General features: G+C 41.4%; 1 protein-coding gene across 3 annotated transcripts in view; it reads left to right on the forward strand.

The window, feature by feature from the left end:
- The window catches only part of TDRD7 (tudor domain containing 7), a 61,777-nt gene that overhangs the window by 18,425 nt on the left and 20,419 nt on the right, over window positions 1–22,933 (forward strand). For all 3 annotated transcript variants that reach the window (XM_037035689.1, XM_037035690.1, XM_037035691.1), the window contains 7 exons: window positions 1,319–1,392; window positions 4,043–4,260; window positions 10,101–10,699; window positions 14,311–14,497; window positions 19,253–19,364; window positions 20,992–21,194; window positions 22,198–22,332. In XM_037035689.1, coding sequence (XP_036891584.1) covers window positions 1,319–1,392; window positions 4,043–4,260; window positions 10,101–10,699; window positions 14,311–14,497; window positions 19,253–19,364; window positions 20,992–21,194; window positions 22,198–22,332 — 1,528 coding nt within the window. The remainder of the gene's footprint in view (window positions 1–1,318; window positions 1,393–4,042; window positions 4,261–10,100; window positions 10,700–14,310; window positions 14,498–19,252; window positions 19,365–20,991; window positions 21,195–22,197; window positions 22,333–22,933) is intronic.

The following is a 22,933-nucleotide window of genomic DNA, read 5'->3' on the forward strand; positions in this document are numbered from 1 at the left end:
AGAGGAAAGAATCAGTAAGCTTGAAGCTAGAACAAGAGAAATTAGCAAATCTAACAGCAGAGTAAACAGACATCAAAAAATTGAACCAAAATAAAATAACAGCTAGCAAATCCTGAGGGTCCTACAGGGAAAAAACTAACAGAGTCCTTGGGGACCTATGGGAAAAATTAGAAAGATCTTATGTTTATATTGTCATAATTTCAGAAGGAAAAGAGAGAGTGAAGCTCAAATGAGTATTTGAAGGCACAATGGCCGAAAACATCTGAAATTTGCCTAAGGACATAAACCTGCATATTTAAGAAGCTTAGAGAATTACAAATAGGATGAATCTAAAGAAAACCACACCAAGACACCTCATAATTAAACTTCTGAAAACTAATGACAAAGAAAACAACTTGAAAACAGGCAGAGAAATGGCAGGTCACCTATAGGGGAATACCAGTTAGTGACAGTGGATTCCTCATCCACAACCAGGAAGGGAAAAATGGCAGAGTTTCTAGTGCTGAAAGAAAAAAAACAACCATAAATTCTGTATGATTGCATTCATTCCTACAAAATTCACTCTTCCTTGCATGTGCTGAGCACTGGGCACAGGGATCACTGGTAATTAAGACAGGTGGAGTCTAGTGTCTTAATGGAGTCTAGTGAGGGAGACAGACATGAACACAAACTACTTCTGTCTGTGTGTGTGCCTTATTTCTTTGTCCTCATATTTGGAAAAATGTTGCTATATATATCCAATATAATTCATATAAATTATTTTGGTGAGTGTATAAGGTGGGAAATCTGTGTTTATTTTTTTCTAAGTACTTATTTGAGCAATCCTTTCTTTGGTTTGAAATGCCACTTTCATCATGTGCTAAGATATAATGTAAATGGAATGTGTCTGAGCTCTCTACAGTTTTACCTATCTGTCCAATTATTCTAAGCATTGGAATTTTATAATGCATTTCAATATCTGGTAATGCAAGTCCTTCAGTTTTTAGTTATGTTCCAAAATAGTCTCTATGCTCAACTGTTTATTCTTTGCATTTTTTGTCACTTTGTATTGCTTGTTCCTTAAAGGTGATTAATTGGAACTCTGATTTCCAAGTTCTTTTATAGTCCTAGTTTAAATTTAGATTTTAATACTTTTTCTTTGGGTGAATATGAAACATGAAAGCTGGATCAGGTATATTGTTGTTTCAGCTCATTTTGAAATATTTTACGATTTGTTTTCCTGTTCCATGCCAGAGACTCTAATGAAAAGTAGAGTGTTTAAAACTTGGTATTGATTTTATTATTTAAATTTTAATGTACTTTTTTAATCATACTTTAGGTTCAGCCCAAAAGCATCCTTCCCACCTCCTTTTCGGATGCATCTCTCAAGGACCTGCACTAAAGAAATGAGTGGTATGTTTTCTAAACATTAGCTTCCATGCATTTCGGCTTCTAGAGCCTCAGAGCCCTAAGAAAACTCTCTGGGGCGGCTTTTGACATTTGCTCTCACTTTCTTCTCTTTGGAATATATCTGTCCTCCCTCTTTTCTCATTTCTGTAAGTTAGGCAGTGACGTGATCTAAAGAGAAAATAATACCTTAATGATATCATCGTTATTCTGACTTGAGACATTCCTCACGCCAGACCTATTCTGTTTCTGTTCCCCATGTCCCCTGCAGAGATGCTCATGTCTGTTGTCACCTTCCTCCTCATTAAGAGTAGGATTTAGAGTGCATAAATGTGAACTCATGAAGTCATTTCAGATACTCTGGGCATTTAAATGTGAATATAAATGATTCCTTGAGTTATAAAGTCCCAGTGGGGCTATAAAGAGGACAGTTGGAGACAAATATAAAGGCAAAGAATCTGAAGGTTAGAAATGCACTGACTCATCACCTTGTCTCCTCCAAGCAAGGTGTAAATCCCCCACCTGTAGCCCCACCTGAGGGACAGACCCAGTGTTTCCAGAATTACTACTTGTGTTCATGTCATTTAAATGTCACTGTAAAGGATTTGCTGCTTTAAGTGTGATTCTTACTGAGTTGAAATCATTTTTTTCCATAAGAACACATCTACAGTATTTCTTAAATAAGTTAATTGAGCAATATGATTTTTGTTTATGTCAGTTACTTAACATATGCATTTTCTGAAACATGACTACTCAGTGTAGTTATCTACCCTTTAGAGGTTGTAAATCATTTTAAATTAGAATAAACTTTTTCTGCAGAACCAAAGGGACCTATTCAGGAGATTGCAGTTCACGTGGCAGCTGATATGCGTCTCTTGTTTTCTTAACCTGAGGAATCATTTATATTCATATGTACATATTAGTGGTCATTTCACACAGTTTAGGTTCCCAGATTTTAGATGATGGTGTATCTGAAACTATTTAATGAATTTAAATTTCATATTTATGAATTTTAAATCTTACCCTCTAATGAGTGAGAGGGTGATAAGCGATACAAGTGTCCTGTGTGCACACTTAAATACGACTCTTCCCGCCAGCCCAGGTCACTTCCTTGATTTGTGTGACAAAAGACGTTGGAGCTCTGGTCACGCAGTAGGTGCCATAGAGCAGGTGCATCTGCAAACACTCCAGCCGTCCATCAGTGGCCGATGCTCTCACTTTCAGTGCAGCCTGGCCAGTTCTGACAAATTCATATTTTTTCCTGGCATTTTTATATCATTATTTGGGAAGAACGTATTAAATAAATTAGTTGTGCTTTTTAAAAAATTTTATTTATTTACTTATCTTTAGAGGGGAAGGAGAGAGGGAGAGAAACATCAATGTATGGTTGCCTTTCATGCGTCCCCTGCTGGGAGTTGGCCTGCAGGGAACCCGCCTGCAACCCAGGCATGTGCCCTGACTGGGAATCAAACCGTGATCCTCTGGTTCGCAGGCCCGCGCTCAATCCACTGAGCTACACCAGCCAGGGCTTTAGTTGTGCTTTTAATAGGCATCTTAGATGGGCATCCTGGGCCCTTTTGTTCACAAAGCCAAAGTGTGTGTCAGCAAGCTGAGACCTTGACCTGAGGGGGGGTGAAGCGGCCGGCTTGCCCTTTGGCTTTCTGGCCTCCTTAGAGGCCCAGGTCCTCACACCAGTCTGTGTGTCTATACCAGGCAGCTTAAAAGTAAAGTAAATTAAATTAAAATTGTTGAATCCCAGCAGAACTCCTTTGTGATTAAGATATGAATGTATTTTGCTTGTAGTTGGTAATTCTTAAAAATACTCTGCTCTGTATTCCAATGAAATTTAAAAGAGATTTGGAATGAATTTCATAGTTCTTAAAATACCAGAACTGTCAACTATTGTGAACACTCAAATTTCTTTGTCTTAGGGTATTGACTCAGGCACTCTAAATTTTAAATAAAAAATAAATGAGTAAGAGAGCCAGTCAACACCTTATAAATATTCACTTATGAAAGATAAATAATATGAATTGGGTAAATAAAAACAAATCATTAATAGTTATCAGTGGGCTTCAAACCTTTTATTTATAAACTGCGGCTAGGATGATTATTGTAAGTGGATCATTTTTGAGCTGTATTGCTGCTGAATTAGTTTTCTCATTAATAAAGGGGAAAATTGAGCACAGCTTAAAACCTGGATGATTTATTATTTTTATAAAATCTTCTTTAATCTTATTATTAAGGTATTATTATCCTCGTGCCTTGTGGAATATAGTTTTAAATTCATCATTGCATATAAACCATTATTGTCTAAAATTTAACCTTTCTTAGTTGCAGTTAGAAAATGATTAGTTAAATAATGTTTATTCTTCACGAAGCAAGATTATTCTGATGTTTAAATTAAGTGAAGTACCCTTGAAAACTAAAGGGGCTAGGCTCCCTCTGTGGGCGGCCATTGACCCTGCTGGTTGTTTCCTGGCTAAAACTTGGAGTGAGTTTGTCGTGGTCCTGCTTTGCCTAATACTGCTCCCTTTAAATTTCTTGACCCCCACAAGCCTGACATATAACAAAGCCTAAAGACACAATTATTAGGTAATGGGAATAACCTAAATTAAGCATTTTGGTTAATTCTATTATTTTTTTTAATTTAAAGATAATTTAAATCAGACTGTTGAAAAACCAAATGTCATGTCTCCTGCCTCTTACACTTATAAAATGGATGAGGTTCAAAACCGCATAAAGGAAATGCTAAACAAGCATAACAATGGCATTTGGATGTCTAAGCTTCCACATTTTTACAAAGAGTTATATAAAGAAGAACTTAATCAAGGAATTTTACAACAGTGTGAGCACTGGCCTCATATTTGCACGGTACGTTTCTCCTCATTCCTCCCTCCTGATGCCTCCTCCACTTTCAGATTTGGATTACTAGTCATAACACCTTTTGTCCAAGTGAGAGACAGAATGTCTCTTTGATGTTAAAACTTTAGCCAAAATGAGTGGTTTCCTACTGTGTATCCATCCAGTGCTGAAACAACTGACTCTGTTTTATGGTTGCTTTTTTCAGCACTCAAATTCATCTTTTTGTTGCATGCTAATTTCCTGCACCACGGTGAGAGCAGAACGTAAAGCAGAACCATAATTCACCTTATACATTCTGTGTCTCTCAGCTTGGAGTAGGGCTGTGTAGATGTGATTATGTCAGTCATTAGGCACAAGCATTTGTGTCTAGGATGCTGAAAACTGCCAGTCTTGGAGACGTCTGCTGATGTTTTTCAAAAGTCTTTTTTTGGCCTCTGAATATTTTTTTAACATTTTACTGGTAAACAGTTGCACCTTGGTTATTTTTACATGGTTTTAAACAGTGACACCATGGTTGTTTTTCCTTTGTTCTGACTTCCTGCTTTTTTTTCCCTTTAACTTCTATTTATTTTATTTTTTCATTTATTTATTTTAATTTTTAGAGGGGAAGGGAAGGAGAGAAGGAGAGAAATTTCAGTGTATGGTTGCCTCTCATGAGTCCCCCGCTTGGAACTGGCCTGCAACCCAGGCATGTGCCCTGACTGGGAATCGAACCCGCGATCATGTGGTTCGTAGGCCTGTGCTCAATCCGCTGAGCTACACCAGCCAGGGCTATTTATTTTATTTTTATTTATTTTTTTATTTATTTTTAAAATTGTTGTTCAAGTACAGTTTTCTGTCTTTTACTCCCATCCCAGCCCACCCCCCAGTGCTCCCCACCTCCCTCCCATTTCCACCCTCCCCTTAGTTTTTGTCCATGTGTCCTTTATACTTGTTCCTGTAAACCCATCCCCTTTTCCCCTGAAATCCCCTCCCCTCTCCCCTCTGGACACTGTTGACTTCTTGCTTTTTACCTTGAAAGCAGAAACACTGACAGCGCAGCCAGACTGATGCCACTATAACCAAGGCCAGACAGCCTCAAACACAGTACTGAAAATTTAGGACAAGAAGAGAGAGGCTTGGTAATGTGTCTCTCTCTCTAAGTGTAACTGAAGAAGAAATCCAAGTGCATGCAGTGTATTTCTTTCTTTAAAAAACAAAAAAACTGCTTCCCCCCAGTTAAATAAAATGTTCTATATTAAAGAGACTGAAAACTTAAGTTATACAAAAGAAAGAATTATCCATTGTCCTACCACCCAGAGATAACCACTCACAGGGGTTTCCATTTGAAGAACTGAATGGGCAGCATCTGCTTCAGGGACCATAGCACCCCTGAATTTCTAATCAGTCTGTGTGCTGTAAGATACTTCGCAAGGATGCCGGATGCCCTTTGGATGCAAGCAGAAGGATGCTTTGAATGTGCTGTTCTTAACCTTTAGGAGCTCTCCAACAACAAAACGTGTGGACCGAGAGTTGTGAAAGCTAAAGAGATATCAAGTCACATAAACACTGATGTACCAGTTCCATAGTGTTCTTAGGCAGCTTGTGAAAGAAGTGGAAATTGTGTAGAATCTGTCTTGGAAAGGCACAGCCCAAGATGGTAAGCCTATAGGCCACAAATACTGGAATCTGAGGGTTCTGTTGGGTTCTAGGAGAAGGGCAGCAGCACCTGTTGGTGTTGGCTTTCTAAGGAAGTGGAAATAAACAGCGGTGCTGTTTCCGCAGTCTTGATGGCATGGAAACGATCTAAGTAGCCATGCAAGCAGAGACAGTGGTGGGAAGGAGACTGAGGGCTTGAAAGTATAGCCACAATATCTAATGGGAGTCCACTTTCTTTCCTGATTTTTTCACCAGCAAAAAGGAATATTCAATGAAAACATTGCAGTAGTCTTCAAATTTAATTTCAGGGACCATGTGAATAGGAGAAAGATAGAAGGGCACACTGGCAAAATCAGAATTGGAGAAGTCAAGGAGTGCTGTGATGTGGCTATTCTGGAACTTGAAACAGAGCAAACACCCGGAGGGCCCTAGGGTGCAGTGAGAGAGTTTGGGCTTTGGAACTAGGTCTGCGCCTCACCATTCCTTAGCTGCATTACTTTCGGCGTACAAAGCATCCTCTCAGGGCCCGACTCTGCTCTAAAATGTGACTCCTCCTACCCATCTCATAGGGTTATTAGAATTAAATGAGACCAACTATCTAAAGCAACTTCCAGTGTAGTATCAGAAACATAACAGTTATTTAGGAAAAGACCGTGTTATTTTCTAAGGCAGCTCCACTTGAATTAAAGCAGTTTAAAACCCACTGGTAAACCAAAGACATGCCCAGCAAGCTGTGAAGTCAAAGGAATGGAAACTTCAAGATGAGGTGAGTTTCTGCTACCTTAGAGGAGGAGATCATCCCTGCCCACTGCCCACCAAGGATAACGAGAGCATGACACCCAGAGGCCTCTTTAACCAAGAATGCACAGTGAAAGCCACGGCTGGCAGTCAAGATCATCCCCCAAAGCTCCGTCCACCTTGAAGCAGGAGAAGACTCCGTGGTTTTCCTGGAGGAACCTGTGAACCAGGGCCTACACATGGGCTGTGCTGAAAGACAGTGACTTGAAGTTTACCTTAATACAAGTAGTTGCAGGCAGCACCAGTGAAAAGTCCTTACTAGGCAAAGGGTTGGGAATGAAAAAGAGTACAAGTGTATATATATAGAAATATATAGAGTGTATAAAACTGCTCATGTAAGGTGGTGGAGAAAGAGTTTTTCTGGGTAGATGGTTTGTAAGCAGGAGTTACTCTCTACGAGGAATCTTTAGCTTTGACTAAATTTCTGTGGAATATGCTATGAATAGTCATACTCTCAAACAGAAACAGCTGAAAAATGATAACCCTTTGTGACTATCTGGGGCTTAGTGTCAGACTGGCATTGGTAAGCTGCTGCAGAGAGGCTGCACTGTCCCCGTTTGTACTAGGTGGGGACCGTGCAAAGTGATATTCAGAACTTAACTTAGAGCTTCAACACAGAGACCCCGGCTCACTGTAAATGCAGCTCTGGCTCGATAGACCCATACAGCTGCTTTTGGAAAACTTTCTGGTGTAATCGATCAATACCAATTCTGTACTGGAATCCCAGAGAAAATTCCAGTTTCATAAGAAACAGGCTGAAGTTCACTTCAGCCAGGCTGCAGAGTTAGCAGGTGAGCCTTCATAGACCAAGGAGTTTGGTTTCAAGAACTTTAAGTTACAGCACAGGTAAATTTTAAAGGAAAAAGCTAAGACCTCTCAGAATTAAGGAGAAAAAAGTTCTAGGTGTATAGGAAGAAGACTATTATCTGTGTGAACATACCCAGTTACTGAAGAAATTGATGTGTTAAGTCCTTCAGTCTCATGTCTATCAAATCTAATCTGTCCACTCCAAACTTATAGAAACTCAGGTATGAGAAGTATCTCATTGAAGTTCTGATTTCCAGTGAGGCAGAAATCAAGCTAAATGTAATGGACCTGTGCGAGTAGAAAGTGTAAGGCATATTAGATACCAGAACCTTCTAGTAAGGTGACCAAAGGAGATGGCGTGGCCTCCATGCTGAAGGGAGCTCATCTTTTGTGTTCCCTACCCATGTCTCCTGTTGGGAGGTGAGGTGAAGTTCCGTAGGCAAATAAACTGACCCGCTGAAATTGAGAAGAGGTCGGTAGGTGAAGGAGAAGAAGGGTTTTAAGATGGGTCCAGAGGCTCAGCCGGCTTTGAATACGGAGGACTGCCATGTCTAAATCTAAACTTCACTGATTGGGATTTTATACAAGTGACTATACTTCATAGAGAATTGTTTTATTTTCTCATTTGCTCTCAAACCTTCTCTGGATACTCAGTCTGTGTTCTTGTATCTTACTGAGTGTCTTAAAGCACAGTGAAGATTGGCGTTTTAACATTCCAGATTTTAAAATATGAGTCTCTAGAGAGGTGGACTAACCATTGGAAGCAAAATGAGGAATTTTAAATATTTGTGTCCCTAAGGCTTAAAATTAGGGACACAAGTTGTGACTGTCATTTAATGCAGCATCCAGAGCATCACAGGGTGTTGGCAGGAGTCCACCAAGGATGATGGGTAATGCCTGCAGATGCTAAACACAGAGTGGGTTCCTGAGTGTTAGGTAATGACCTCTGTTTTCAATGATGCTTTAGGTTTTTTAGGCAAGGAATTTTTTTTTAGTCCTCAAAAAATGTTTTAAAGATTTTATTTATTTAGTTTTAGAGCTGAATGGAAGGAGAAAGAAGGAGAGAAACATCAATGTGTGGTTGCCTCTTGCATACCTTGTACTGGGGGCCTGGCCTGCAACCCAGGCATGTGCCCTGGCTAGGAATCGAACCAGCAACCCTTTGGTTCGCTGGCTGGCGCTCAGTACACTGAGCCACACCAGCCAGGCTGAGTCCTCAAAATTTAAGCAGCACACATTGGCAGAATAATATAAGGAGGAAAACCTATTGTTTTATACTTATATAAATATTCATCCTCATGTATTATCTAGAATATACATTTAGACTAAAAGAATATATATTTAGACTATCTCAAATTTACTCTGTTTTTTGACTTATTAAATCTCTTCTCTGGTAACAAGACAATAAATACCTGCTTTACATATACATATTTATGTTCTCTCTTCCTCATCATTTTATTTTTAAAATGAAGTAAATGTTCTTTACCATCAAGCTACCCACCCAGCATAGCTTAATATTGTATTTTTCCTAGGGAAGAGAGGACTTCTTGCCAGCTTGTATTATTGCCTTTGTGGTCTGGAATACTCTCCTCAGGGCTTAAATTGCAGCTAAGGAATAGCGGGCCAAGAGCCACAGTGCTGTCACCCCAGTCTGGCTGCGTCATTGGCCTCTGCTGTTGCAGGGCACAGCAAGTGAGCATGGCTGTGTCCCAAAACCTTGGTGCACACTGGATTCCATGTGATTTTCATGTTGCAAAGTAATTCTTTTGAATTGTTTCAACCATTTAAAATCCTTAGGTCATGAGTTTTGCAAAAGCAAGTGATGAGCTGCATTGGGCTGGAGCCTTTAGGTTGTGACTCCTGGCCTAGTAGTAGAAAAGCTTAGAACCTGGAAAAATGGTGCTGTACGTCAGTTTCTCTTCTCCTCCTTCTCTTACATAGATTCGCCATCATGCCATACCTCTCAGGAATGCTGTGCAGATGAAATTAGAGACTGGATGACATACAGATGCCAGGCACTTTTAACTCCTGTTTATTGGAGGGGCAACACTTTCAGCTTTCAGCTGGGGTGCTTGTAAAAACTGTACCTTACCTCTGGAGTATCTTTTTCTAAAGAATGGAAAGCTGGGGGTTTTCTTGGGCTATTGCACGGGGAGGCAGCACTTCCCTTTCCCCTAAATGCTTCCTAACTTTCTTCCCAGTGGTTCATTTCCAACAGTTCTGACACCTCGCCACAGCTTTATTCCACCTGTGTTCAGTCAATTTCATAAGTTCTTGCTTTGGATTTGGTAGAGAGAACCCAACGAGATACGTGGCGTACAGGGCAGAACCACTTCTGATTTCCTAGGCTTGTTGGAGGCCAAGTGCCTCACAAGGGGAACTAATGCTGTTTTATTTCTGTTTACTTCTGCAGTGTGGCTCCTGGTGTTATTTGCAGGTGGAGGCAAGGCATTAATGTCTAAGTAGTTGAGTAAAATGTACACTTTTGTGTTTCTCTTGATTAGTTGTAAAACAGTGTTGCTCTCAAATTTAAAATGGATTAATGTGTTTTCAGACTGTTTGTGGCCATTGAATTACCTGTCATTTGCTTTATTTAAAAATTTCAGGTGGAAAAGCCCTCCAGTGGTGGTCAAGATTTGCTGCTTTATCCAGCTCAGAGAAAGCAGCTTCTTCGAAGTGGAAGTGACGTCAACAGCAACAGCGGCAAAACGCCTCCTCCATCTCCACTGCCTGCTCCAAAACAAGCACCACCCTTCACAGGGGGTCCAGCAGTCGTGCCCGGAGACTTTAAAGAGAAAGTTGCGGGGCTGCTGGTAAAATACTCAAGTGGTCTTTGGGCCAGTGCACTTCCAAAAGCGTTTGAGGACATGTACAAAGTAAAATTCCCCAAGGATGCTTCCGAAAATCTTGCCTTGCTTTCTGATGTATGCACCATAGACTACATTTCTGGAAATCCCCAGAAGGCCATTCTCTACGCTAAAGTCCCATTGCCCGCTGACAGAATCCTGAAGGATGCAGGGCAAGCACGTGGCGACCATGCTATCAAGTCTGTGGTTAAACAAGAGTATTTGCAGGTGGAAAAGAACGTTGAGAGTGCTGATCCCACTACGGAGAATGTAACAGTTCCACCATTAGTCATTCCAACTGAGGCATCTCCATCTGTATTGGTGGTTGAACTGAGCAACACAAATGAAGTGGTTATCAGGCAAGTTTTATTTTCTGGTGTTTTAGATACTGTGTACTGTGGTTATTTGTTTGTTCTTCACATGGGTGCTGGGGGTTGAGGGAAAATAATATATTCTGAGTTCTATATAGAGTTATAATGAAGTATAATAATCTACTCTTTTTTTCTTTATATTTTGTGTATTTCTCTCAACTGCCTGAACTTTTTTTTCGGTACCTCTTAGGGGACTTAATTTTTATTTCATCTACATTATGGTTATATAAGTACAGTTGTCTCCCCCAGTAGATGGCAAACATCTTGAAATCAAATACTTTCAGTATTCATCTCTGCATATAGTCTTAATATTTGGTAAATGTTCAAAATGTACAGCTGTTCTTGTGAGAAAAGGTTACTCACAGTTTTAAAAATTGGAATGATAATATGGTCTGAAAGCAAGTTGCCCATTAGGTAGTTGATACTGTTTAATGTGGGCATCTGAGGTGCTTATTACTAAAAGTCAGAATAGCTAAGTACCACCTTCCTAGTTTAATACATCAGATTGGACCTTGGATCCAAAGGTGCTCTGGTTCTTGAGACTTTAGATATCACTGCCTGGAGGAAGGAATCACCACCTGAGCAGCTAATGATAACAGGAATTACAGAAAGCAGTCCAACTGCAGGCACTTGATGTGGAGTGCTGGAGAAAATGTGGAATACACAGCAAATAGTGAAAGGCTGTAATTTGCTGTTTCTGACTCGAGATAAAGGATGGGAACTGGTTTTAGCTGCACCTCCAAAAGTATCTGCTTTAGGGTGTGGCTGTGGCTGGACAGAATGGGAAAGGCTGAAGCAGAACTGGATCCTTACGGTTTGGGCTATTACTCCCCCAGAGAATCATGGCTGAGCTGGGAAGGCCCAAAGAAAGGCCCCCCAAAATAAAGTCCTTCAATGAAAGAATAGATCAAAAAAATCAAAGCTCTTCTATCCAAATTATCTACTAGTCTGACTGGATAATGAATGAGAATCAAGTATCTTGGGATGCTCAGGCTAGGAGAATGTACAGAAAATTCAGGTGAGTTTTATGCAGAAGTAGTAACAGCATAACGCTTTTATTCTGGGATGTGCTATGGCCTGAAGGTAGAAACAGATAGCTGAGGGTTAGAGGCCCCACTATGGTTCACTAATAAATTGAGGTAAAGGATGGGTGTTTAGGGACATATTATTGACGTTTACTGTTTAACATAAAAAAATCTGAGTCTGCCTGTTTGGCAGGATCCTTTGGTACCTGTTACCAATATCCGTGGATGCCATTGTCAGAGGCCAAGCACCCAGCACTGGATGGTGTCAGTCATGTGGTTTCTAATGTTCCACCAAAGGGCTGGCAGGAATCTGGATCAGTTCTAGGGTGTCCAGTCTATCCAGGACTGCTAGGCCGATCGTCCTCAGAGTAATTAGATTCCCCCTTTCCAGTGTAACGTTGAGTCCTGGAGTTAGCCTTGCACATTGCAGCAGACAGGCAGTGTCTGCCATTAGGTTGACCCTAGATCGCTGGCATCCCCCACAGCCCTGGAGACTGAGCAGATCCCAGCTGGTCTATACCCACGTAGAGACCTGTTCTATGGCCATGTCTTTACTCAGGCACGGTGGTAAGCTCTGGAAACTAGGCCTGCAACTCGTAAAGGTTCCGAGAGGTGCTGTAACAGAACCCTCCAGTCAAGTATGGGCATCTCTTGTTTACAGTCTCAAGAATTACTTTGTAGGCCCTGGCTGGTTTAGCTCAGTGGATTGAGCGCGGGCCTGCGGACCAAATAACCGTGGTTCGATTCCCAGTCAGGGCACATGCCTGGGTTTCAGGCCAGTTCCCAGCAGGGGACCCACGAGAAGCAACCATACATTGACATATCTCTCTCCCTCTCTCCTTCCCTTCCCCTCTAAAAATAAATAAATAAATAAATAAATATCTTTAAAAAAAAGAATTAACTTTGTAAAACTTTGTACCTACAGCATACATCCATTCTTCGCCCAATTGCTCAGGTACTTTGGGGACAAAGTATGACTTCATTCTTGCTGCTAACCACCATCATACCGACTGTAGCATCATCCCCCCCTCCACCCGGCCTGGGGAGCCGTCTGTCTGCTGGGTGCTGCAGAGAGCAGAAGCCGCTTGCGCTTCTCACGCAGCTTCTCACCCCCTTTCCCCTCCTCAGCAGCAGCCTCTGTGAGGCAGATGAATCAACCCACGGCACGGCCTACCTTCCAGGCTTCTGCCAGCCGAGTTCTCAGGGCTGTAGCAGCGCTGCCAGGGGCCCCATGAGACACCAGGTCCCAGGAAATGGGCACTTAAGCAGAATCACAGATCTTCTGGGAGACTTTAGAGCCCAGAGTGCAGCTGCATTCCAGGCAGTACCTTAGCATTTGTAAAGCTCAATAAACTTAACTGATGGGTGTGACAGAGCTTCTGCAGCTGTTTCTGGAGTGAATAATATGGATGTAGTGATGGTTTTAAATAGAGACATTCTTTCCATTTTGTGTAGTACTTTTAAAGCTTTTTAAAAATCTAATAATGAATTGGTTGACTATGGTATCTTCTGCTCTGCTGATAATTATGAAGAATACATGAAAACATTCTTTTCAAAAACACTTCTTAATGCTCAGTAGGACCACATGAGCCCTCAGTAAAAGTTAGGACCATACAAAGAGCAGTGTGCTTTCGGCATATCCCGTCTGCCTGGCCAGGTGACAGCATGGCCTTCTATCCCAAAAGCCTTCATCACATGGCTGAGATGGCTCCTGTTACAGGAGCCAAAGTCGACCCGCCAGGTTTTACATCCTGGAAGGAGGCCTGATGGAATCGTCTCTGAAGACTGAAGGGCAAAGATACAACAGCCTGTTTGTGGCTGAAAGGAAATAGTGTGTTTTGATAACATGAACTGGGCCAAGGTGACTACATCGTGAAAGCAGAAAATTGTAGAAGGAGATAGGAACCTGTCCTGAAAAAGTACTTCTCAGAACACAATTTAACAGGCATTTTGTTATAGCACGTTATCCCTTCTAAGGGTGTCAGAACTCAACATTTTGTTGTAATGTTTTCAAATTTCTGCAATAAATTGGGGAGGGGTTGCCACATGGCTGTGTTTAGTATGTTTAATTTAGGCTTTGTTTTTCTCTAGTAAAATGTCATTGGTTTTCAGAGCGTGAGCCTGGTTTAGACCCAGCCTTGGTTAAGGGAGATCTACCAACTAGATTCTCTTCTAGTACTCTGAAAAGCTCCCAGCAGCCTTAGTCAGAATCTTATGTCCACTCTTGCCGGCTGGCCTGCAGTAGAGTCTCCATTCTCCTTGTCTTCCTCTCTTCACTTCCCTGGAGTCTTTTCTCAGCTTCCTGGAGACCCCCCACCTCCTGGATTATTGTGGAGCATTTGTGCTCTGTCGTGTGGTGTAGTGGCTCTTGTTCTTTTTTTGCATGAGTGCCACGGTTTTCTATTTTCTTTTATTGGTGTACATGTTTGCTGAATACATGCTCTCCTCCCTGTTGATGTGAGCAAGCCTGAGACTGGAACCAGAGGTGGCAGTAGAAAAACAGTAACATTAATGAATTCTTACAGATTACTCCTGTGTTGCTTCATTTGTGTTCTCTTCCTTTAACTCATTCAGGTATGTGGGTAAAGACTATTCTGGTGCTCAGGAATTAATGGAAGATGAAATGAAGGAGCATTACAGCAAGAACCCTAAGATCACACCGGTCCAGACTGTGCATGTTGGGCAGCTGCTGGCTGTGAACGCTGAGGAGGACGCTTGGTTACGGGCACAGATCACCTCCACAGAAGGGAACAAGATAAAGGCAAGCACTGTTTACTTTGCCATAGCACTGTGATGACAAGCACATACATTTCCAAATGAAAGTGCTGCTCCTGATAGTATATCCTAAGGGCACAATAAATAAACTAGTTTTCTCCAGAAGTTGAAGGTTAACCTGTAAAAGGTTATCGCTGTCAGCTTTTAGGTCAGTGGTGGTTATATTATCTCAAAGTTTCATGAAAAAAAGAAGTAGAAAAAAATTTCTCCTCCATGAAAGGGACCATGTAATCAGGAAAACCCTTCATTCCTGGGAAAAATTATAACTACTGATCAGAGCTCTATGGGCTTCTGGTCAAGGTCACTACTTCTGAGCAAGTGAAACAGTACATACAGATCAGAGGAGATGACATTCTTCCTCTGCAGTCAGCTGGGGACCCCAAGCAGGAGCTGGGACGTCTCTGAGTCTTGCCCTCTCAGTCATCTTGGAAAGGTCAGAGGGCACTTTCATCATTCTCTCCCCTCAGCGGGCTCCAAGACATCAAGATTTGGCCACATTCCCCACCGCCCTTTCCCACTGTCTCTTCTCTCCTTGGGTGCGGGGGTGAGGACTCGAGCTCTCTCATCCTGTGGTCACAGTTTTGTCTAGGTTTTACAGGCACAAAAATACACTTCTATTTCCATGGCCTCTGTTCTGTAATGTAAAACCTGTTCCTAAAACTTAATGTAATGTATTTTATATATATAGATATATATAGATATATATCTAGATATCTAGATATCTAGATATATATGTCAGCTGTAACTGAAAAACAAAANCTAGGTTTTACAGGCACAAAAATACACTTCTATTTCCATGGCCTCTGTTCTGTAATGTAAAACCTGTTCCTAAAACTTAATGTAATGTATTTTATATATATAGATATATATAGATATATATCTAGATATCTAGATATCTAGATATATATAGATATCTAGATATCTATATATATAGATATATATAGATATCTAGATATCTAGATATCTAGATATATATGTCAGCTGTAACTGAAAAACAAAATTTTAAAAATACAAAAAGACAAAAACTCTTCCTTGCACAGTGTCAGCCCCTGGCAAATGATCCCTTTTGTGTCAGTGAGTGCGGATAACCAGCGCCCGAACCCTGGCTGCCGTCCGTCGGGTGCTCTGGCCTGAAACCCCTGCCATCAGACACACTGTCTGCGGGTCAGGGAGGGATGCTGCTGCTTCCTGCCTGGTTTGTTTGTTTGACAGGAGGGACCCCGACAGGCCCCCGTTTGCCACTCACAGAGAAATTTGGGAAATTCCTTAGCCAGATTTACCGAGGTAAAACTTTAAAGCAATTTGACCTGATTTTTAAAATCTGAAAATAGGCTAACAGTGTGGCAGTTTCTTAAAAGGTAAATACTTACCATATGACCCTGAATAACACAAGAGGGAACACAGGTCCACAAAAAGCCTTGTGCATGTGTCTGTGCACAAATGCTAGTGACACCTTAACAGTGAAACAGCATTTCAACAAATAATGCAGACACCCCACAAGGGTCTCTCCCAGTCTGAAATCTAAATGACTACGTTCACTCGGGCCTCCCTTCCTCCCTCACCTCCATTGTGGGAGTTTAAGCTCTGGAGTCGGTTACAGCTGAGCGTGAGTCTCAGCTCTGCCATTTCCAGCTGTGTGGCCTTGGGAACGATATTAAACTTCTCTGATTCCTTTCCTATAGAATCAAATACTCTCATCATGCTAGTATCTGTCTGATACACTTTTTACCAAAACACTTTTATTGTATTTTTTTCCATTACCGTTTAACCCCCTTATGCCCCTGCGTGATACACTTTTCATTCTCCCCCACCCCCCACTCTTCTGGGCCAGGGGAAAAGACAGACAAGTCCTTGTTCTCAAGAAGCCTATATTCTAGTGAAAAAAGACAGACAATGAGGAAGTATACAATAAACAAATACAGCCATTTGAGTGCAGTGAAGGAAGTAACCAGGGCGCTGTGGTAGAAAATAACTCTGAAGGAAGGGGTGAGCAGGGAGATGTGATCTGGTTTATTTGATTCAGACATTGTTCCAGCGCCTGTGTGGGGTGGATTGAGTAGTGCAAGGAAGGAAAGTAAGACCAGTTAGCTTTCGCAGCAGCCAGCAAAGTGTCACTTTAGGGCAGCATTAGTGGAGACGGAAGTAACAGGATATATTTGGAGGTAAAACTGACAAGTCACTAATTCATTGGATTTGGAGAAAAGGTAAGAAAAGATTTAGGAATGGCTGTTGGGTCTGGGACTTGAGTGGGTGGACAGTGATGCTGTTTATTGATTGTGGAGTCAGGGAGAAAAAAACAGTACATAGGAGAATCAGTAATTTCATAGGTCCTGTTAGGCTTGGGAATAGCTACCAGGTTCACATGGATGGATTTGGGACTCAGACAGAAACCGGGATGGGGATATATCCGGTTGGGAGGGCGCCGCCTAGAGGAGCTACTTGACGCCATGGCGCTGGGTGAGACCACCTAGAGAAATACCCACCCAGAGGGAAGAGAAGGGGACCCGGAACCAGGCCCTGAAACATGTCAGCATTTAGGTGGTGGCCATGAAAGGAGAAAAGAAGACTAAGAATGGCGAAGAAGAAGGAAAACCAAGAGGGCCAGTGTCAGGGGTCCCTTCTAAAGGGAGGGAGCAACCAGCTGTTTCACTCTGCTGAGAGCTGTGAGCAGGAATAAAAAGGAATAAAAAGGGTGGCTTGGTATATTGTATAATTTTAAGGTCTTAATACAGTAGTAGTTACAGCAATTCTTGTCTGATCTTGTTCCCCACATCAGACGAGCCTGAGATGACTTTTTTCCTTTATCTGGAGAAACCCTGCTACTTAGCAAGTCTTGTGTCTCTTGAGTGGTACTGTGCCTGAGAGCAAGTACTAATTACCTCTTTGCAGACCTTGGGATGAGAAACAGGAATATGCAGTCACCTCCTGAGATTGGTGCCAGTTTGGCCTCACCTAGAGCCACGTCCTGGGTGTGTCTGCTGGTTATTCAGGTGGCTTTGAGATCTGTGGCCACTGGATGGTGCCAGAGAACCAGGAATGGGCTGCGGCCCACGCAGGATTTTGAGCCTGTTTGTACTGATCCCCAGTGCCTTCGAGAAACACTACAGGGCAGAGGGGGGAGTCAAGCTGGCCAGTCCATGGGCAGATGCTTTATAAACGTCATCTGCCATACAAAGATATGCTGTTGTGATTCAAAAAAGGGAGGGAGGGAGGGAGGGACAAACAAGCTCTAAACACAGAAACCCTTTGGAGCTTGTAGGGCAGTTATCTTTAGTCTGTCAGTGCTGGGGATATATTCTGCATTGCCCAGGAATGGCAACTTCACATTCTACATCCTACTGTCAGGCCACGTGATCTCCCCTTGAGGTCTGGGAAGGGCAGAGTCCAAGTGGTAGGTGGTGGTAGCCATGGAAGGAAACCAAAACTGCCTGAATCCTGAGTCCTGTGGGAAGGAAGCTCGGGTGCTACTAAGATTCGGGGGCTGGACCTGTACATGTAAATGGCTGGCTGCCAGAGGGGGAACCTGCCGAGATGTGGGCCTAAGGGAGCACTGAGTCAAGACATGGACTCAGAGACCATCTTTTCCAATGTGCGGTGTGCACGCTGCACAGGTGCAGTTATCAGGCGGTCAGGGAAAGGCCTTAGTGGTCTCTCTGTTCTTACTTTCCTTCGACTCTCTGCAGAGGAGAATTGTAGAGTGTGTGTGTGTGTGTGTGTGTGTGTGTTTAGTGCCATAATCGAGGCGTGAACTTTGCTTCAGAAAGTAAATCTCTCTCTTGGCTTAGTCTTTCTTTGCCCTGGATTTGTTATATTTTGTTTTTGTAATAACAGTCATCTGCTTTAACTAGAGCAGCATAAAAGGTTTTTAACACTTTCCCTCAGATTCTTAGTTACCATTCTAAGGCACAGCTTAATGTTTCTAGATTTTTTTTAATCTAAAAAGTTTTTGTAGAATTCTTTTCAACTGGAGGTTTTACTAATACTCTAAAAATAATATCCAGATGCCTGATGATCTGTGCTAATTGTGAGGAAGTGTCTGTCGTGCAAGTTTCTGCAAACACAGAACTCTGTCTGGCAGATTTGGGCTTTTGCTGAGTTGGATGAAGGCCTGACCCAGCCTCACACCCTGGAAAAAAAGCAAACAAATAAGTATGTGTTCTTATAGTATAGAATCCAGGGTTAGCCAGCCATGACATCGGTGTTGTCAGAGGCAGAAAGCATCTGGGTCCCTGGCAGTATTCAAGCCCAGAGCAGCCACCGTGAATGCTGCCTTGGGAATTTAGAATCTGGAAGTCACCAGAGTGACTCCCTGTCTAGAAACAAATACAGATCTTTAGTGGAAGTGTGCACATCAAGAAGGAATAAGATGAGGCAAGCGTTACAACGTAAGCAAAAGGGTTGGGCAGTCACTGCTGCAGGAGCAGATGGGTTTGTTGCTGAGAAGCTGGTGACAGCAGGGTGTCAGAGCTCAGCAGACGTCCCTTTGCTCCCCACTGGAAAGGCACAGTGGAGGAGTGCAGCCGGAAGGCAGGAGCCCTGGCCTCTGGTCCCAGCCCCAGCCCCAGCCATTCTCTTCCGGGCTGAGAGAGCGCACCTCTCCGGGCATTTCCCCGGTAGCGTGGTGCCAGTTAAATGGTGACTATGTAATAAAATGGAACCAGTTACGTGTAACAACCAATTCCTTAAAAAGTGAGGATGAAGACTTTTATTTGAACTTATATATTGTTTTTGTTATTATTAGGTATGCTATGTTGACTATGGATTTAGTGAAAATGTTGAAAAGAGCAAAGCATACCAGTTGAACCCAAAGTTCTGTTCACTCTCATTCCAAGCTACAAAGTGTAAGCTAGCAGGTAAGAGGAACTTTTTTGAAAGCTCTTTCCATTTTGATACATTATTACCATTATACTGTCCAGTTAAATCCTAAAAAGTATATTACATATGTCAAAGGATTATAATGTGGCATCTCTTGAAAGGTATAAATAAATTCATGTCTAATATTGTCTTTATAAGGTGTGATTATTATAAAATTTTTACAATGTTTTATATTTTTGTTATAACATTTATTTTATTATAAAAAGTATTGGCCATCTGAAACTGTCTCTTTGTTGTGGTTCTGACTGCCCTAGTAGCAAGTGCTGCAGGCCACGCAGCAGGGAATTTGCTCAATTTAAATCGTGTTGTTCAGCCTGTTTTGAAGTGACTCCCAGCTTTATTCCCAGTGAAATGGACTCTGTGGCTGCTGCTCATTACCAAGCAACACACCCTCGTGTGCCAAGCCCGAGTTTGGCTCTAGGTCACGTGCAGTCTCTGGCATAGTCAGTATGTCCCTGTCCTCTTCTTCCTCCGCAAGAACGCATAGAGGAACACACATGAGTGAGAGAGACGTTGTAGGGATGTCCTGAAGGTGTAGGGGCTGCAGAGGGCCTGAGCTAAATTCAGAAAACGATCCAGATTTTCTCCTAAAAGCCCCATGAACTGATACCTCCTTCCCAGCAGGGGTAAATCTCTCTGACTGAGGAGCTGGGTTTGGCTCTATCTGTGAGATAAACCTCAAGTCATTTTGAAAGCCTGTTACAGACTGGTGGGAGTTAGTTCTGGAAAGAACTTATCAAGAGCATAGGACAAAAGTTAGTGCTGAAATGGAAGGTTTGATAACAGTGGTAAAGTTGTGTGTCTGGAGGATGAAGAAAGAACAAGAGAAAGGTGGCTCAGAGGGAGCCTGTGAGCTTCTGCTTATGGACTCAAAGGGGATAAATACAGAAATGGGCGCTGGGGAAAGAAACATGAGCTGGTTTTGATTAATTTAATAGATTAACCTGAAGTTGTCATATATGTTGTACATAAAATTACAACTTTCAAAGAATTTAAAGAATAATTATAGACTAATGTAAAATGCACCTATATCCGTATTATGTTAAACTTTCTATGGTGAATCAGAAAAATTGGTGTAATTAAAAAAGGAAGAAGGAAAAAAGGAACGAAGGGTGGTTGTCTAAATTTCTACTAAGTTCATGTTCATTTTATATGAAAGAAATTATTGTGCATATTTAATTAGAAAATGAAAAAAATCAAGGGTATATTTTTAGGCAGAACATTCCCAATACATACCTGGCAGACACAATTGATTAATGGCTTCTTTCATGCACCACACTTTTGTTCTAAGTATGTGTTTGTATGCAAAGTGAAGGCTATGTCTCCTACGGAGGAAATTCTGATTGGTCATCAGTTTTTCTTCTTGCTTTAAATTGTCTGCCTTAGTGTAATCATTCAAACAGGCGTTCACATTTATATATATTATATGTCTTAAAACCTAAGGGTGGGTCATGTAAAGGAGATCATAAAACAAAGCTCCCTATAAAATTTAAGAATTTTATAATAGATTCATAATTATAAGAAGTAGCCATAACAAACACAATCAATCCATCTTAAAATGATTCTGCTAATTAAGTAGAAATTAAAATATTCAATATTTTTCAGGGTTGGAAGCTCTAAGCGATGATCCTGGTTTAGTGAAGGTGGTTGAATCTTTAACTTGTGGAAAGATCTTTGCAGTGGAAATCCTTGAAAAAGCTGATGTTCCACTTGTTGTTCTGTATGATACCTCAGGAGAAGATGATATCAATGTCAATGCCACCTGCTTAAAGGCCATATGTGACAAGTCACTAGAGGTTCACCTTCAGGTACCACTGTGACCGCTCTTGTCATCTGTTATACATATCAAAACAAAGAAAGTTATCAGAAAAGAATGGTACAAATTTTAGGCTAACACCCGATGGAGATAGATTAGGTATGTATTGAGAAAAAGGGGAAGGGAGACTGGAAGGGGGAAAAATGCCAAAACCCAAATAGTGAGTATTAGGAATTGGATTTTTGTTTTATTTTCCAGTTTCTGCAATAAGCATGTATTAATTTCATATGAAGTCCCTTTGCAAAGATAGTAGAGGAGGATGTTACAAAAGAAGGGCAAGTTAGATTAATGAAGATGTTTATTAAATTAAATTATTAGCTTTAACATCTTTAAAATGTGAAAACATGCATGCCTGCAAAGAAGAAAACTTAAATTATAGAACAGCCTTTCTAAATGATAGGATGAGATGTTAAAAATAAGCCTTTTAGAGGTTTCATAGCAACATTAGGAAAATATTTGTTTTAATAAGTAGAACAACAGTTAGTTATTTTTATATTATGATTTGACTAAAGATAGCTAAATTAAACCTTTACTATAATTAAAACTTTTTAAAATTTTCTAAAATTCATATGGACTATGGCTACAGATTAGAAAGTAGGCTGATAATGGGATTGATTTGGTGAGAGTTTTTTATTTTCATTTCTGTTAATGTTGCAAAAAATATGTTTTATGTAATAGTTGTTTCCCCTAAATTAATGGAGAGAAAATAAACTAAAGTTATGGACAATCTCAACTTTTCAGACGATGGAAAGTGTTAATAAGTTAATGTATGCAAAAAGTCTACTTTGTGCCTGACACAAATGATACCAGTTACTCCTTTGGGAGAAGGAGGTATCTAAATTAGCTTTTCACATATAAGTTATGAAATTTATTCTATCTGTACCTATGCTCCAACTTAGGTTTTAAAATGCAAAGACTTTCAATGAGGTATTTAGGTAGGCACCCCTATGCTTTGTTCTCAAGTCCCCCGCATGTCCTTTGTTCGTTCGCTGCAGGTTGACGCTATGTACACCAACGTCAGGGTGACGAATATTTGCTCTGATGGCACCCTCTACTGCCAGGTGCCTTGCAAGGGTCTGAACAAGCTCAACGATGTCCTGCATAAGATAGAGGACTACTTCCGTTGTAAGGTGTGGCAGAGTATCATGTACCTCTAAACTTGGTCCTAAAATTGCAGATAAGAGTGGTCACTAAATTTGTCTAGGTGTGAATAACTTTTGAATAGTTTGAGGTAGAACTTCTAGAATAGTGGGTGAGAGCCACAGGCTGCATACTTTGAAACAAAACAAAACAAACGCTCCCACCCCTGGTTTCTGCGTTGTAAAACGAGGGTAGTCGTAGTGTGTACCCATAGGAGTGTCGTGAGAACAGGTTGCAGGCCTGCTTAATTTGCACAGTGCCTGTGTATAGTGAGTGCTCAACAGCTGATGGATGTGTCGCTGACGAGGTGCAGGTGATGGTCCTACAGGGCAGCTGCCTGTGTCTCCGTCTGCTAGAGCCAGCCGGCTCCTCTGCTTTGGACAAAGAGGACACCATGGGATTTAGGAGAATGAAACTTCCAAGGCATCACTCCCAAGTTCTCTAGGGTCTCTGAGAAGCTGCCACCTCAGTAAATGAGGTTCTGCAGTTTAAATTGACTAATAAGCTCCTTATCCTTCTCATCTAGTTTTCTTTTCTGAATCAGGATATGGAGAGGGCTCGTTTTAAGGTTCTAAGGTCATTCCCTTAGTT

This window comes from Sturnira hondurensis, unplaced genomic scaffold (assembly GCF_014824575.4).
Source record: "Sturnira hondurensis isolate 20B ecotype Veracruz unplaced genomic scaffold, ASM1482457v3 Scaffold0022566, whole genome shotgun sequence".
In the NCBI taxonomy this organism is placed as follows: domain Eukaryota; kingdom Metazoa; phylum Chordata; class Mammalia; order Chiroptera; family Phyllostomidae; genus Sturnira; species Sturnira hondurensis.